This window comes from Sitophilus oryzae, unplaced genomic scaffold (assembly GCF_002938485.1).
Source record: "Sitophilus oryzae breed Bouriz unplaced genomic scaffold, Soryzae_2.0 scaffold_1059_pilon_pilon, whole genome shotgun sequence".
NCBI lineage: Eukaryota > Metazoa > Arthropoda > Insecta > Coleoptera > Curculionidae > Sitophilus > Sitophilus oryzae.
This window is the reverse complement of record NW_022145681.1, coordinates 4,778,802-4,796,086: the sequence shown is the minus strand read 5'-3', so window position 1 is coordinate 4,796,086 and position 17,285 is coordinate 4,778,802. Positions and strand designations below refer to the sequence as shown.

The 17,285-nt window shown below is 31.6% G+C and overlaps 1 protein-coding gene across 1 annotated transcript in view; it reads right to left on the bottom strand.

The window, feature by feature from the left end:
* Positions 1-632: 632 nt before the first annotated feature.
* LOC115876877 (zinc finger protein Gfi-1-like) overlaps positions 633-17,285 on the bottom strand; it is a 131,635-nt gene continuing 114,982 nt past the window's right edge. Inside the window, exon 7 of the mRNA XM_030892899.1 lies at positions 633-1,290. Coding sequence (XP_030748759.1) covers positions 1,097-1,290 — 194 coding nt within the window. The 3' untranslated portion in view covers positions 633-1,096. The remainder of the gene's footprint in view (positions 1,291-17,285) is intronic.

Sequence of the window (17,285 nt, the reverse complement as noted above, 5' to 3'; positions counted from 1 at the left end):
CACTTTTTCACAATTATTACGGGTTTGAGTAAATAAAACTTAAATTAAACTAACAAGATAGCAATAATTACTTTGAAAATTGACGTTTTAAACATTTATCGGATTTTTTTCAATGAGAGCGGTTTAGATTTTGAAAGATTTTATAATTTTTGAAAATTCTGCTATGGAGATATGGACAAGTGAAAATTATTTGTTTTTGTTTGCGGTTGTTCTTACCGACCGCTGTAGCAGCGCCAGATCGCGTACAACGTCGCGACCCAAAATTTTGACGGGCATTCCAATCTAAATGTATTTCCTTTCTCTATGAAGATAACTTAATTTAAAAATTATGAAGCTTACTGTCAAAAATTATTTGACACTGACATTACATTCTACATTTTCGGCAACTAGACTATTACAGCCAACTAGATTTTAATGGTTGATGTGACAAGAAATATTTTTTGTGGGTCAGCTTTGGAAAAAAACTGTTAAAAGCTATTTGAGGTAGCACTTTTAACAACACACAAAAAATGTGGCTATCCCAAATTTCATTCAAATTGGAATATAGATCCATAAAATATATAAAAAAATGTATTTATTTTTATAAATTTTAAGTAAAGGACAAATGAAGCACTTTGGTGTAGAGGTAAATAATTTTCAATTAACTTATTTTGAATTTAAAAATATATAGTAGTTTCACGTACACGGAATATTGAAATGCCCTGTATACTATAATTAATCCAAAGTGAAATGGTACTAGAATATAAATTATTTTTTTAAATTTTGACAGTTTAAAAATTATTGCAAGCTAACCATAAACAAAACCTATTTAATTCGTCCAACAAATATTTGAAAAGGTCGACCTCAATCCTTCCTGTTGCGTCTGCACCAACAACCCTCCTTGACCTTGATCCATCAAACCTAACTGCGGTCTGAACAGGGCCTTAGCAGCGTTATCTACTGAACTACCTTGCAACTGGTCCCTTCCCTGCGACGCGGCGTGAAAACTGTTCAGTTGAGTATTACCTACCGACAGTTGCATGGGACTGGACAGTTGCTGTTGCGGCGAACTCCGGACAGGCGGCGGAAGTTGCGTAGAACTTCCGGTAGTGTGGCACTATGTGATGCTGGGACGCAGTTCGGTGTGCTGAGTCTCCTTGTGTCTGCGCAGATCGACCTTGCGCTGGAACGCGCGGCCGCACAGGTCGCAGGCGAACGGTTTGAAGCCGGTGTGCTTGCGCGAGTGGGTGATAAGGTTGGACGATTGGCTGAAGGCCTTGCCGCATACGGTGCACTTGTGCGGTTTTTCACCTGAAACAAACCAGAAATATACTATACTATAGACTGTTAAAATGAGGAAATATGAATTTATAACAATTACTTTATAAGTGGTAGATAGATAAGCAAATTCAAAACCAAAACTAAGACTGCCTGGGTGTTAATAAACTTGGTCTTGGTCTTTCTGCACGTCTTTTTTTAAGAGATTTTTACTAGAGGCACTTTCCACATAGAAAATCTTTAAATAAATAGTGTTTTTAGTAATTTAATTAAATAAAACTTTAAATAATTAAGAAATTGTAGGAATATTTGTCTGGCGAAAATATTTATTTTTTAATATATTATATTGAATTAACTTTTATTATTTTCTTAAAAACATATCTAAATATTTAATTATATAACTCTTAACTAATGAAATAAAAAAATAGGAAAATAATAATTACAATAAAATAAATTATTAAATGAAAGTACTATAATAAGAATTAAATTTACAAAAATTGTATTATATAAAAATGAAAGAAAAAAATCAAATAAATAAACCCACGCAAGTGAAATAAACGCAAGTTTAATTTAATTTAAACTTGCGTTTAACCAAGCCAAACAATTGAACAAAAAAGGTTGGATAATAAATACGAAACAATAAGCTTAATAGGTGGCTGAGTATTCAAATAAAAAAAAAGTTCTCAGCTCAAAAACTTATAAACAACATTATTTTTAAGAATTTTAAATACGAAAATGTGTCTAATTAAATATACAGGCAGCGTCAGTGCAAGTTCTGAGTAGCTTTTTGCATTTTCTTACTGAATATATCAATAAATTTAATGGTAACATTTTATAAAATAAATATTTTCTGTTTCAAAAATAATAAAAACAGTTAAAAGATAACGAGACAAACCGACAATGTCCATTTTATGGAATTTTTAAGTAATCAACTCATTTTGTCCATCCATGTCATTTTCCAAATAATAACGCGTGCAGTAATAAAATTTTAACATTGGTATTTGGCAATATTAAATCATCGTTTTCTCCGTAGGTTGGTTTTGTCATATCGTCGGTTTTTCCTGTTACCCTTCAGTTGTGTTAACTCCAATTATCCATTATTTAATGCAAATAAAACTTTAAAGAAAGAAATTATAAGAATATTTGTCTGGCAAAAATTTACATTTTTTTAATATATTATTATATTGAATTAACTCTCTAACTATAACTGTTATAGTATCAATTTTCTCTAACTATAACTGTTTGGTCCCATTTTTATTAGTTTTATTTTTACTTAAAATTAAGTAAAAATTGTGTATTCTACTAAATAAATTAGCATTACAACCATGCCTTTAGTTTTACTAATAAATATTCATTTTAGGTATAATTCATATTATTGGAAATAATGTGGTAGATTTGCGTCCTTACATAATATAGATGAAATGGTTTTTTGACAAAAATACACGTCGGCAATTTTTTAAATATAAGGTTGTTTAATTACTGATCCTAAACCTGCGAACGCCATTTTAATTAATGGATATATTAAGTTATTAAATTTAGATATGTAGTACAATTTTATTGTAATAGAAAATACAGTGGTTTTAAAAATTGTTGAGAATCACATGTTAGATGTAAAAAATCTAATTACTATATTATGTATTTTTCATGTATTTTAAAATTTTATATATTGTGTTTTAGTCGACCGATTTTGACATTTTTTAAACAATTTGCTGCAAAATTCTTTGACTTTTTAGTACTACTAAATTAGAAATTAAGTTCTCATCTGTCAGGTATACGAGTGAAAACAAAATGTTTTTAAAATTTGGTAAAAGTTTGGTTTGGTTTGGTTTTTGATATCTCCGAAACTAAAGTTCCAAAAAAATTCGTAATATATCTAGAAATTCATTTACCCACTAGTAGTTATAAAAAGCATTTTTGGTAAACTCTGTCTCTAATAGTTTCTGAAAAATAAAATTATTTTTTTTTTAAATGTCCGATTAAATGTATATCTCCGAAACTAAAGTTTCAAGAAAATTCGTAATATATCTACAAATTCATTTACCCGCTAGTAGTTATAAAAAGCATTTTTGATAAACTCTGTCTCTAATAGTTTCTGAAAAATAAAATTATTTTTTTTAAAAAGATTAAATTTATATCTCCGAAACTAAAGTTCCAAAAAAATTCGTAATATATCTAGAAATTCATTTACCCACTAGTAGTTATAAATAGCATTTTTGGTAAACTCTGTCTCTAATAGTTTCTGAAAAATAAAATTAATTTTTTTAAAAAGGTCCGATTAAATGTATATCACCGAAACTAAAGTTCCAAAAAAAAATCGTAATATATCTAGAAATTCATTTACCCACTAGTAGTTATAAAAAGCATCACCCTGTGGAGTAACTTAATAAAGCAATGAATGTAAAAATTATTTTTTCATTTTATTGTTTTCCGATAGTCTGTTTTTTGATTCATCTCAATAGCTATATTTTTTTTTCAGATATTCGCGTTTAACGGCGACACTAACATTTTTTCGTATTTTTTACATTTAAACCATGCCTTTGCTTTTGATCCTTATCAACAGACCTATAAAGTAGTGTTTATGATTTATGTTATGTCACTGCCTTTAAAAAATTATATTATGATTGTCTGTTGTGCAGTTACTCTAGCAGATATGGTTTTAAGTCCAAAAGTTGATAACTACCATAATCAATTAAATCAGCTATAGCCGATACATCAGTACTTAAAACTATCTCTACTATAGTAAACGTCAATAAACAATAATAATATAAATTTTCTATGACAGTGACATTACAAAAACAGTAAACAATATTTTATAAGTGTGTGGATGAGGATCCAAAAGTAATGCCAAAATTGCTGTTACTGTCCTATTTAAGAACTAATAAATCTCCAATAAAAATAAAGATATTGAGATGAATCAGAAAAACAAACTATTGAGAAAAGATGCACCTAGATGATTTTTAAAATCCTTGCATTGCTAACATATTCCACAGGGGTTTTCCAAATTCTACCAAGATATAAACATTTTGTTTTCCCTCGTATAATTAACAGAAGGCAACTTCATTTTTAATTTAGAAAAAGACACTAAAAAGCCAAATAATTTAGCTACAAATTGCTTAAAAAATCATCAAAATCGGACCCACTAGAATAAAATATATTAAACTTTGAAATACATAAAAATTTTAATGTGTCAATTTTCTATAATGAATAAATATTCAGCGAAAAAATCTCTCTATGGAATAGGTTTTTGAACTTCACCAGAAAGAAAAATCAAGATAGTTCTGAAACCCTAATCTCTAAATCCTTTCACTCGATGTCGTTGTTCTTCCATGCCAGTCTGGTCCCTAGCCTCCGCTAAATTCTCTCTTGTTTCATCTTTTTGCTATTCACAGAGCCTCATTAGTTTCGCCGTATCATCATGTCCCACTCCCACCAGGTCGCTCTGCATACGTCCGTTCCTGTTGCACCCGTTGCTAGGGCAACTCGAGGGCGCGGGCGGGGCCTTACGGAACGAATCACGGCCGCCACAAACTGATAGCAATCGATAACTAGCGACTCGCACGGCGGTCTTTAAGAGATGAGTATCATATGTTGACGGGTTATGCAGGATATAAGAAGGTGAGAGAAAAAGTGAGATTATTATGGCCAGTTTTATAGGTTAGGTTATTAATCTTTGGACAAAAAAAACTAATCTTAAGAAGATCAAACCAAACAATATAAGGTTTAAAGTCTATCTGGTGGATAAATCTTATTTTCGTAAAATTAGTGTAATGCTATTTGTATAGGTAAATTCATTTAGAGGCATTTCTCGACTTAGCTACCAATTTTTGTGTGTACGGTGAGTACAGTCACTACTCTTAGTACAATAAGATATACTAAATAAAAAAAGAAGAGCAAGTATTGCCCTAAGCACATGCATTCTAGCGTCGGATTAAGAGGTTATGTAGTAAATACTTCGCATTTTTCACCCTTCGACACTGCAATAGCAATTCACCCCCTAGACATGTAAACATAAATACTACATAAATAGTACTACATAAAACCTACCTAAGACTTCGTTTGCCGATAGGATAGTAATAAGTTATTTGAGTGTCTATAAATTTATGTTCCTTTTAGCACTAAAGATACTCGGTTCCATAGAGGTTAATTCTAGACTTGTGGAAGATTGAGAACGTGCTCTAAATATATTGGGTGAGTAGCAATGTTATGTTAGTCTGCGTACCGGATCAAGAAGGTCACAAGGATAACGAATAGGTAGATAAAATAACTAAAAAGACTCGTCTATGCCATTTATACTCCTATAATCCTTCTGCAGGCTTGCAAAACCAGTTACAAGAATAGACATAAAACAGTGAGTAGCCAACAAAGCGCTAGAAGGCTAGAAAAAATCACCAAGGTAGAAACATGCGAAAAAGTTCATACTAGAATATTCGTCAAAATTTACGGCAGAAATGACAAGCAAAGATTAAAAGACTGTCAAAGCAGTACTGGGTCTACTAACAGAGAATTGTAAGCTAATAGGTATCTCAAGCTGATGGATTGACTGACGAAATCATGTGCAGATTTTATGTCAGTGTTTGACATCCTGGAACATGTATGTGTGTGTGGTTTTAAAATTAGGTAATCACAAACCTATATGGAGGGTTCTATCCTCAAGTTATGAGACTAAAGCTTCATTCAAAACCTCCCAATTAGTGGAATAAATTAGTGGTTTCAATTACACTTTATACTTTTTAGTTTATGATTATTCACAATGTCTAAAAAACTCAATTAAAATTAATAAAATATCCTAGCAACAGCTTCCGGTAGTCTGTTTTATCCATAGAGAAAGCATAATATTTAGTTTATAAAAAAATAAACTTTGGATTTCTAACCAAAATTTTTCTTGACGGGGGATAATCAAAGGCCAAAAAGACATTCCTCGCAAATTTTGAAGTATGATTAGTGGAAAAGTCAAAAGTTTGTTAGCTTTTTTAACTAATTGAAAATTACTACCACTAATTATGATGTTCTAAATGCTTGTTTCAAGTAGCGTAGAAGTTTGTTCACCTAATTAAAATTAGGTGAACAAACTTCTACGCTACTTGAAACTACTAATTCATTCCACTGACTTCGAGGTTCTGAATAAAGCTTTAATAATAAAAATAATAGGACTGCAGAATATACTCTCAAGATCAGTAAAGGACTACAATAGATATGAAAATTGCACTGGAACAACATCAGTTATCTCAAACATCTAATGTAATAATCTATGTTCTTTTTATTATGTCTTAATATATTTAAAATTGTTAATATACCAAGATTCTTCCAAACTGACAAAAACATAGTTTTAATCTAGCCAAATAAATAATACAAAATATAAAGTACCCTATGGAGAATACTAAAATTTAGGGCTGATTTGACATTTTCTCCTATCTGCCCGGAAAAATCACGAAAATAATAAAACAGCCTGAAGCTCGAGATCGGGTTAGAATAATAAACAAAAACTGAACAGTGGCGTAGATACTTCTCTAAAGAATGTATTTTATTAATGTTCGATATTTTATTATAAATTAATATATAAAAATGTTGGACAATGTTTTAATAGAATGGGAGATATTTTTTAACCAGTTCACACAAATTCATTCGTGGTTGGTTGTTAAACAACAGATTCGTTTGTGAAATATTTACTAAACTAGATATATTATTTCAGAAAACTTAATGGGAGCTGATGTAATAACCTATATAGAGAAAGTATGTTGTTTCGTCACTGATGTTATATCTGCAGTTCTCCAGTCATTTTCATTCAGAAGTAACTTTTTTATTTTTATAATTTTTGGAATGTTTTCCATCGAATGGTATATTCTCTGGCTGGGTTAATTTATAAAATAATTTCACTAGTATCTTTAGGAAATTAGCGCTAAATAGTAATCACTTTAAATTTATTCAAAAATCACACAATATCAGCTACATCATCAGCGTGTTTTAAATTTAAATTTATGAATATAATTAATTTTATTTTTGTGAAACCGGTAGTGAGAGCAGGCTGATCCACATTATGACGAACACAGCGAGGAATTAATTTCTATATTAGCAGTTCAAGGCAAGAAACTCTTATATAATTTTATTATATACCTAAAAACTGCAAAAAAAATATTTTCCATTATATATTTTATTTTACTTGATAGTTATAACTTATGTTTGGATGGTGACATTTCAAGGGTACGGTTACAATCTTATTTTGATGCATATTTTGATGTATGGTCTGATACCATATGATCGAAAAAAAACGGCGTCAGCGATGACTACTAAATGAATATCACTGTCACTTTATATGTAAAATTATATGGGGAATATGTCATCGATGGTCCAGTTCCAAGCCAACTGGACGCCGATTTTTTTTCGATAAACGGTATTATTGTACGATGTATAATAAAACGTTGTTTATTACAAGTAGATATTGTGTATTATAAAAAGAAAAGTAACGCTACTGGCTATATGATATTTTCTTTCAGCACTGCCACATTTCGGACGTGAGCCACAGGCAAAACATTGAAATGTACGAGTATAAATGACGGTCCAGAGGGAACTTCCACTCTCCGAACACTGTCTTGATTTATTAAAAAATCTCGACAGATTTGGAGAAAGCTTCTAGCCAGATTGTAGGTCGGTGGAATATGTAATACGAATTTAAATAAATAAAAATTCAGTAAATCTGTAGAAATATACTGTCTGTAGTATAGTTTTGTAACACAGATAGGCACAGTGACTAATTTTTTTATTCATTTTTGTTTGTTAATTATATATTTTTTCACAATATAATTTTTATTGTAATTGATAAATATCCTAGATCATATATACTTACATGAATGCATAAACGCCATATGATTGGCATTAAAAACGATGTCTCCAACATCACGACATACCATTTTCAAACCCTCTTTATTGCGCTTATGCAACGTTCAATAGGTTGACAACGTTCAATATTGATTAGATTTGTTTATTTATTATTGATCTGTTTTAATATTGGACCTGCAAATCTTCACTTGAGCTATCTAACGAGTTTAACAGTTTAATAATAAAGTACTTTCCATTGAAAGAAGAAGCAAACGTAAAAGCAGAGAATAGGTACATTAAAAATGCATAACAGATAAATTTTATAGTAGAGGTATTGGAATTTAGAAAACGTCAACATTTGACGTTTCCAGTATTTTACCAAACCGTTCCGTATCAAACCGATGTTTTTCAGGAATCGCTCTTTGCCGTAGCTTACCGGTCTGGTTCGCCTGGTTTTGCAACGGAATACAGCCTGAGTGACCTGGAATGATTGAGACTAATCGATTTGACAGTTGTTGTCATATATTTTCTGTATTTTTATTTTCGTCTCTATTTAAATATTTTTTTATACATTTCATCTTTCTATATTTGAAGTTGTTGTTTCCCACCGTTATCTGATATTATCTAAATCATTGGTTGTTTTAATTTACACCTTCCTTGTTCCTGGTCTCTCCCAAAAACTGGTAAAAACTTTCTCTGACCGGGGGTAGTTAATTTGCATGACGACAGGCACAGAGCTCGTAAATCAAGTCCGAAAAGAGTTTCCAGTCCGACTATTGCGGAATGCAATATTAATTCTCCCCCATTTCCGTTCCGTTTCTCTGTTCTCGCTCAACTCAGAGCTCCGAGGTTGGACTGCGACCAATATCGTGGGAATCCCGGACACCCGGAATGTCCTGTCCGCGCCGCAATCCGGAGGAAGGATCGGAATGTGCCCCGGAGAGCATTAGTCTGCAACCAAAATCCGGATGCTCGAGCGCACACGAGAAAAAGTAATTTTGTCGTAGAAAACACTTTAGGAAAAAGTAAAGCTTTCTCGATTTAATCACAACAAGCATGTTCGGATGTTAATATTTTGGTATACAGGGTTGTTCACCACATACGATACGGAGTATTGTAGCTAAACGACTAGATTTTTGCAAATTATACGTTTTGGGTTCGTTGAAGGACTATTAGAGCTACAATTTAAAAATATTTTTATGTGTGCCAAATTACGAGTGTCCCAAATAAATAAAAAATATCAAAGTTGCTGAAAAAAAATGTATATTACATAATTACTAACTTTAAACGGCAATAACTTGTTTAATTTAAATGGAACACCCTGTATATTTTTGGAGAATCAGATGCACAATTTAATTGTCCATCAAATTTTATTATTTTTTTATCAACCGTTTCTTGCCTATCTCTTCAAGTTTTAGTAGAAAATGCATTTTCTTAAAAATTAGACCTCATTTATTAATATACTTATGGAATATTGATATTTTAGATTGTTTTTAAAGGAACACATGTACAAAATGTAGAGGTGCTACAAACGATAATATTACTAGCCCATTTATATACAAAAAGAAAACTATCTAAATCTTTAACAAATATTTATCAAAGATAATTAATGGTATACTTAATTAAATATACCACCATTATTTTCGCTCAAATATTGAATCAGAAATCAATATAATAAAATATGAAAATGGACGTTATCTGTTGCTGTAAATAAGCATTCGTCAAAAAATGAAGTAAACTTTTTAAGGTGTTACTTTTTACAACATTATCTAATACACATACAAAATTCAGTTTTTTAGTATATAGAGCAATTATTATTCTTAATCAACTCAAACAGTCAATTAATGTACTGTATAATCGAAAAAAACGGCGTCAGTGATGGCTATGAAATGAAGATCGCTGTCATTTATGTGTAAATTTATATGGGAAATGTCATCAATCGTCATTTCCCAGCTTGGACGAAACCGTTTTTTTTTTCGATTGAATACTGGAATCATATTAATTTCTCCTCTTCAATAAATATATAAACAGATTTTTTAATTGTTAATGAAATAAACGAACTATGTCGACAATATTAGTATCTGTACTCTTTAAAAATAATCTAAAATGTCAATATTCCATGGATATATTGATAAATGAGGTCTAAATTTTAAGAAAATGCAGTTTTTACGAAAACTTAAAGACATAAGTAAAAATGGTATAATACAATTTAATAGATAATTTAATTGTGCATCGGATTCTCATAAAATATACAGGGTGATCCATTTAAATTAAACAAGTTATTGCCGTTTAAAGTTAGTAATTATTTAAAATTAATTTTAGACTCTTTATAAGGTATTGATGAAATTAATACCTACTAAAATAATGATATTTGAAATTAAAATGATAGACACATCTATCACTGTCAATGATTTTGTCGTTGAACACACTATAACTATCTTGGATTAATAATTTTTCTAATATTTCTCCAAATTAAAACAAAAAGACAACTCGCTTATCTATAACGTAACACGAAACAAATCGTTTTCCCACTCAAAGAAATCGATACGGATAAAACTTTTTCTAGTTAGAGAATCAGTTTTAATAGAATCAAAACAGCCGAAGCCCAATTACTTTATGATCGAAGTTGAGAAAATCGTAAAGTTTTTCCGGCGACTGTTCCGAGAGAGTGGAGGAACAGGAGGAGGAAACGGAGGGAAAGGAGGAAAATTTAATGAAAAATCCACTTCTGCTTTGCCGAGCCAATCCAGCCGGAATAACACTAGACGGCATGGTCCGCTTTCGATACGGCCAATCGAGTTTGACGATATCAGTAGCGGCACACAAGGATATTCTATTTTTTCTTAATAAATGTTTTTTACCGGAATTATTATTACCTATATTAATTAAAAATTTTACAGTTTATTGTGCAGCTTTCAATTTAATTTTATAAAAGATTGAGTGTTATATTATTTCAATTTGACATTTGCCAGAAAAAAATATGAAAGTGGCTTTTAAGAAAAAAATACAGATCTTATAAATAACGGTAGTTACAAAAAACTTTCAAAAGACCCAACACTAACTATTGAAAGAAAAATATACAGAACTTTATAAAATACAAACATATATTAACAGACTTCCAACGAACATTATTAACACCCCATTACAGTAAACCACCTCATTTATACGGTTTACCCAAAATACACAAACAGGGTATAACTTTTCAACCTATAGTCAGCAGTATAAATTCTCCATGCCATCCGTTGGCAAAATTTTTATTAGACATATTAAATCCGATTGCAAATAACACCCGATTCATACATTAAAAACATACCACACTTTATAGAAAAAATTTCAAAAATTAATATATCACCTAACAGTTTAATGGTTAGTTTTGACGTTGTTAGTCTTTTCACTAATGTACCGGTAGATAAATCGCTTAAAATAGTTAGGGATAGATTAGAACAAGATCAAAATTTAACAGATGGGACAAAATTAAAGATAATATCCTTCCATTTATTTGTGAAACATCTAGGCCCTTAAATGTTCGAATTAAAGAACATAAAGATTATTTAATAAAGGGAGATTTTTACAAATCTAAGATTTGTCAGCATTTATGGGACAAAGCAGAAACAATATTCCGAACACCAGAATTTACTTAAATGGAGAGGTCATCAAGCAGGTCACACAATTTAAATATTTGGTATGCATGGTTAACGAAACGTGGGATCCGGATCAGGAGATCAAATGCAGGATCGAACAAGCAAGATCTACTTTTCTGAGACTGCGAAGATTTCTCACAGATAGGAATTTGAACTTCGGCCTTAGATACAGAATGGTGAAGTGCTATGTCTGGTCCGTTTTGTTATATGGTGTGGAAGCATGGACACTGAAGGTAGCAACAATAAACCGAATTGAAGCCTTCGAAATGTGGACCCTACGACGAATGCTAAGAGTGCCCTGGGTCGACCGTGTTAGGAATGAAGACATTCTCAGAAGAGCTGGTCTGGAACAACGTGAACTCTTCGAAATCATCAAGAAGAGGAAAATAGCCTATTTGGGACACATACTACGTGGAGAACGCTATCACTTTCAGCGTCTGATTCTCCAGGGTAAAATAGAGGGGGGCAAAAGGGGGATAGGACGAAGGAAGCTATCCTGGCTGAGAAATATTCGTCATTGGACAGGCATACAGGACTTCCAAGCACTCCAAGTCGCGGCAGTTAACAGAACCATCTGATGAGGAAGAAAAAGATGAACGCCTACGCAGGAATCTGCACGGCACCTTAAGAAGAATGGGACAAAGGGCACAGAATAAATTTTAACAACGCCAAAATTATAATGAAAGAAGCGATAGCCTCTAAAAGAAAAATAAAAAATACTTTTTTAATACAATCTAATAAAAATAAATGTATTGCTCATGCATCTGTAGATGTTAGATCTGTAATGTAGGGCAATCGCTTCTTTGATTTTAAAGAACATAACATAAATAAACATAACATACGTAAAAATTAAAAACAAATTAAAAATAATCATACAGAAAGTTTGAGGCTTTTTGATTTTACCTTATTAAGTAATTGTTATCAGGTAGTAATTGTTAATTTTGAAGTTTAACTTGGATGTAATGTCATTTTAACAAAACGTAAACGGTTTTTGTAGACGTATCTGTTTAAAAAAAACTAAAGTGTTATTGAATAGTTGCATTTAAATATTTTAAAGAGTTTTTTTCCTTATTTTTTGTATTTTTGTGCTTCCGACGACGGAAAGAGATAGACTTTCCGAAACGTTAAGCATTTATTTGTTCGTTAGGCAAATTTGTTTATCTATAAACCTACCTGCTGACAAGTAGTTTCCGTTGGTTATTGACGGTTGTTGATTAACGCAGTAGTGTTTACAAAAAATAGCTATTTTATTTTGTAGATTTTCATGCAGTGGCGAAATATATATATATATATATATATATATATATATATATATATATATATATATATATATATATATATATATATATATAAATTTAAAATACAGTTGAATCCGCAACATAGGTATAGACATATTTTAAATTGTTATATTCAGAATGTCATCCATTGCACTCTAGATTAAAATTTAAAATACAGCTTTTTTAAAGCAAAAATGTCAAAAATGTCATATAATATGTCATTATATTCAGAATGTCATTTTCTATCGAATGTTGTAAAATAATATCGAGAGTACCATTTAAAAACCAAAAGTTTTAGTAATTTTTACTGAAATAGGAAGTGACAAAAAATAATTGAATAATTAAATCAATCCCGATTTATGTCATATACTAACAAACCAAATCTCGTTTTTTTTTGTCTGAAAAAATAAAAAAGTTATAGAGGTGAGACACCTCTGAAAAACGCCAGGGTTTGTGCGTTTCACTTGTACACTGCTTATATCGTACCAACTGTTTTATCCAAACCATGTTGGAAAGCTTCGTAACATCCAAGCAAGTTGGCAGCCTGCCTCTACAGACACAAGGATATTTTACAATATTGCAACAAATTACTGTTCTTTTGCTGTTATGGTACTAATAATTTAAAACACGAGTGTATTAATGTGTATTAATGTCTAAAACATGAAGAAAGTAGAATCGGAAGTAAAATTTAACAGACTTTTCTAACAAAAAAAGGAAAAAGACTCAAAGTCTCTGTCTCATCATTCAATTAATGTTGAGACAGAAACTTTGAGTCTTTTTGCTTCTTTTGGATTTATAAACCAGGTCTCTTTGGGATTAATGGACGCCTTTTTTGATTTTACTACGCTACTGTTCTCTCGAAGTAACAAATTTAGATTGCCCTTTGGCTAAATATTTTCGTTGGTAACCGGCGGCAGATTAAAGTTTGCTCGGCTCTCGGAACACTCATATTCACGGCGAAAGCTGAGATGGATTTGTTATTCTTGCCCGTGAATCGACGAAGACGCTTTGTACGGAGCTTCGGCCTTTTCGTGCATTTTCTCCTTCGATTTACGGGCTTCCTAAGGTAAATGTTGATTTAACCGATTTTTCCTTAGTAGTCCACTCTATCAAAGATATAAATTTGGTTTGGAAAGAAAAATAGTGATTTCATAAATGTATTTTGGAAACTCATAATTACAAGTCTCATAATCTGATATATTAGAGTAGAATGTATAATATACAGGGTCGTTTTTATGTATGGAAACGGTCGATTATTAGGTAAAATATAGGAGGTACCGCAAAAAGTTAAATATAAAAGTTTTAGGGTTTAATTAGTTAATTTAAGTATACAGAGTCAGCCATAAAGTCGTGGCACATCAAAGTTTCATTTTTTTTAAATGGAACCCCCTATATATTATAGCATATTTCGGTTCTTCCTTCAATTCTAAGCAAAAGTCGAAATACGACAATGTACCTCATACCAACCGTTTCCGAGTTATTGACTTCTGAAAATATCACTTAAACAATTTGATTTCGAAACGGTTGCTGTGATGTACATTGTGTTTATTTCGATTTTTGCTTAGTTGCTTTAATTGAAGGAAGCGCGAAGAAATGAAATATGTAATAATATACAGGCGGTTCTGTTAAAAAAAAATAAAACTTTGATGTGCCACGACTTGATGAATGATCCTGTATACCTAAATTTATTACTCGCTGATAGATATTTAAAAATCCTATAACTTTTGTATTTAACTTTTTGCGGTACCTCCTATATTTTACTTAATAATCGACAGTTTCCAAACATAAAAACGACCCTGTATATAAATATGGAAGGGTAGTTAATCACTGCGACCTTACAGATCTATTGTGTCCCCCTTTCTTGAGTTATAACACATTATACAGTTTCAGAGCTTTAAAAAAAGCCAATATCTGAAACGGTTTTACAGAGCTTTATTCTCCATCTTTAATATCATTCATACCAAACTTTATAGCACGAATGGTTGTCGTCTCGGTGCACTCAGTGGAGAGGTATTCTGGTGTTTCTTCCATTTTCCCCACAGAATCTGCATTCGCCGTTGTTTCTTAGCTTCAATCTACTAAGTTGTTCATTAAGGAGATAATGTTCTGTTAAAAACCCGGTGACAATCCAAGTTTGTTGTTACCTAAATCAAAAGAAAATCTTTGATTTTTCTCAGTCATAAGTCCGGAAAAAATTCTTCGAGTATCTTAGACCGTTGGAGGATTTACATTTCAGGTTACAGATGTCTTGAGTCTTCCAAGTTCTTGAGTTCTGCTTTGTTTGCGTTGGTTTTCACTTGCAAAGCAGAACCATTCCGGTCCAGTTAGTGGAGTGTTCCCTCCTTTTCTAGCTAGATCGTTTGCTTTTTCATTACCGGCTATCAATTTGTGGTGGGATGGTACCCAGAGTAGGAGGACTTTATTTTCTTTGCCCAATTTATTCAGGCATTCTTTGAATTTTTTAAGATTGGAACCAAACCAAACCAGCTATAACCTATAGACGAACTATTAGACCTCCTCTACACTATTCGCAAAAATTATAGCCCTTATTATATTATATTAATATAAGATTTAATTTATTTTGTAAAAATAGAATATACAAAAGAAAGACAGACGATTAGTCAGTTAGTTTCAAAAATAAAGACAATCAGATAGTCAAATGTCGCTGACGTGGCTTCAAAAAAAATAAAGCGATATTACTTTCCCACTTATCCAAGTTTATAAGATTTAAGTTGCAATTCTAATAATTTTCTTATAGAGTATTTATTTCATGTTTTAGGTTTCATGGTTCATCTTTTCAGGTGAGTTTCTAATTGAAAAAATAATCTGTGAATAACCTCTAAATTTGTGGGACACTTCCAGTTGTTCTTTTCTGCGACACAAATGATACTAAGTGACAAACTTTTCAGGCAACTTGTAAAAATTAAACAGAAAACCATACACGACAGGCTACAACTGTCGCAGTAAACAAATTATAAGTACTTGGAGAGATTATATTGATTTCTGCAATAAAAGATATTTAATTCTTTTTTGTTTTGTAATAAAAAGTGTTATTTAATGCGATATTTTCCGTTATTAAAATCGGTAATCGTCCCAACGAGCTATAATAAAGCGGAAAAATCCCCGCCGCAAAATCGATTGAGCTATAAACGACGGTACAGCTTTAAATCTGAAGAATCATACCCGGTCCGACTCGGTAATAAACCGTCTGGAATGCGCTCTATTGCTGCCATAAATCACCGACCGTCATTAGGAGTTCGGTTGCCGCGCTCGGGATTTCCAAATTGAAATTCCGCAAATATTATCCGGGATATGTGCTGCCGTTGGTTGCTAGCGCTGCTGCTGCTGATGCTTGCCTTCACTGCATTATACACTACACCGGAATATCTATAGCGAATAATATAAAGTTTACGGGAATAAATTACGATTAAAACTTTAAATATTCACTACCGGGTATGAATATTAATAATGCAAACTCCTTTGAATAATGCTTGTTCATTCCTATCTAGCGAAAATATTGATTATTTTCAACGCCATCAATAATTATTACCAATTATTGACATGCACAGACCAAAAAATTCTGATAAATTAAAAAAAATTGTGGGTGCACTAAGTGACATATAATGCTGTTTTTATATAAATGTTATTTATAATTTATTTCTATAATCTGTACATTTTAGCCTGCAAATTTTATGGAATACCACTGAAAATATACACTTTTATGCGAATACGTAATAATGTTAACGCTTAAAGTTATTTAAGAAGAGAAAAAAATTTAAACCTAAGTTCGTCGGCCGGATATCCCTGGCCCTGGCAGCTGTGACCATTAAACCAAAACCAAACCTAACTTCGTATTTATAGTAGTGGTTTACAGTAATTTTGTCCAATTATATTAATATTCTCGTTGATTATTGTTTGTTGATTTGTTATTAAAAATGCGAGCTGCTTAACTCTAATAATTTTAATTATGAGCTAGTAAATGAGCTAAATATTTTACCTAGACCGTTATTCAAAAGCTACAAATCTATCGATAAATATACATGAAAATTTACTTCCTAACACACATCAAGGTTGGTACAGTATAAAGTTTATTATAGTGATTTTCTTAGGCGCGTATGGCACAGATCGTTACCAAGTGTTGCCACAAACTTATTTTTCATCAGTTTCATCACTGCTACTACCACTTTTTCTCCAGCTAGCTCGCGCGTCATTCAAGGCCGTGTGTCACTATGTCGGCAGTGTGTTAAATCAAGGAAATTCTTTTATTTTTCTCGGTCGTACATCCTTAGAAATTTCT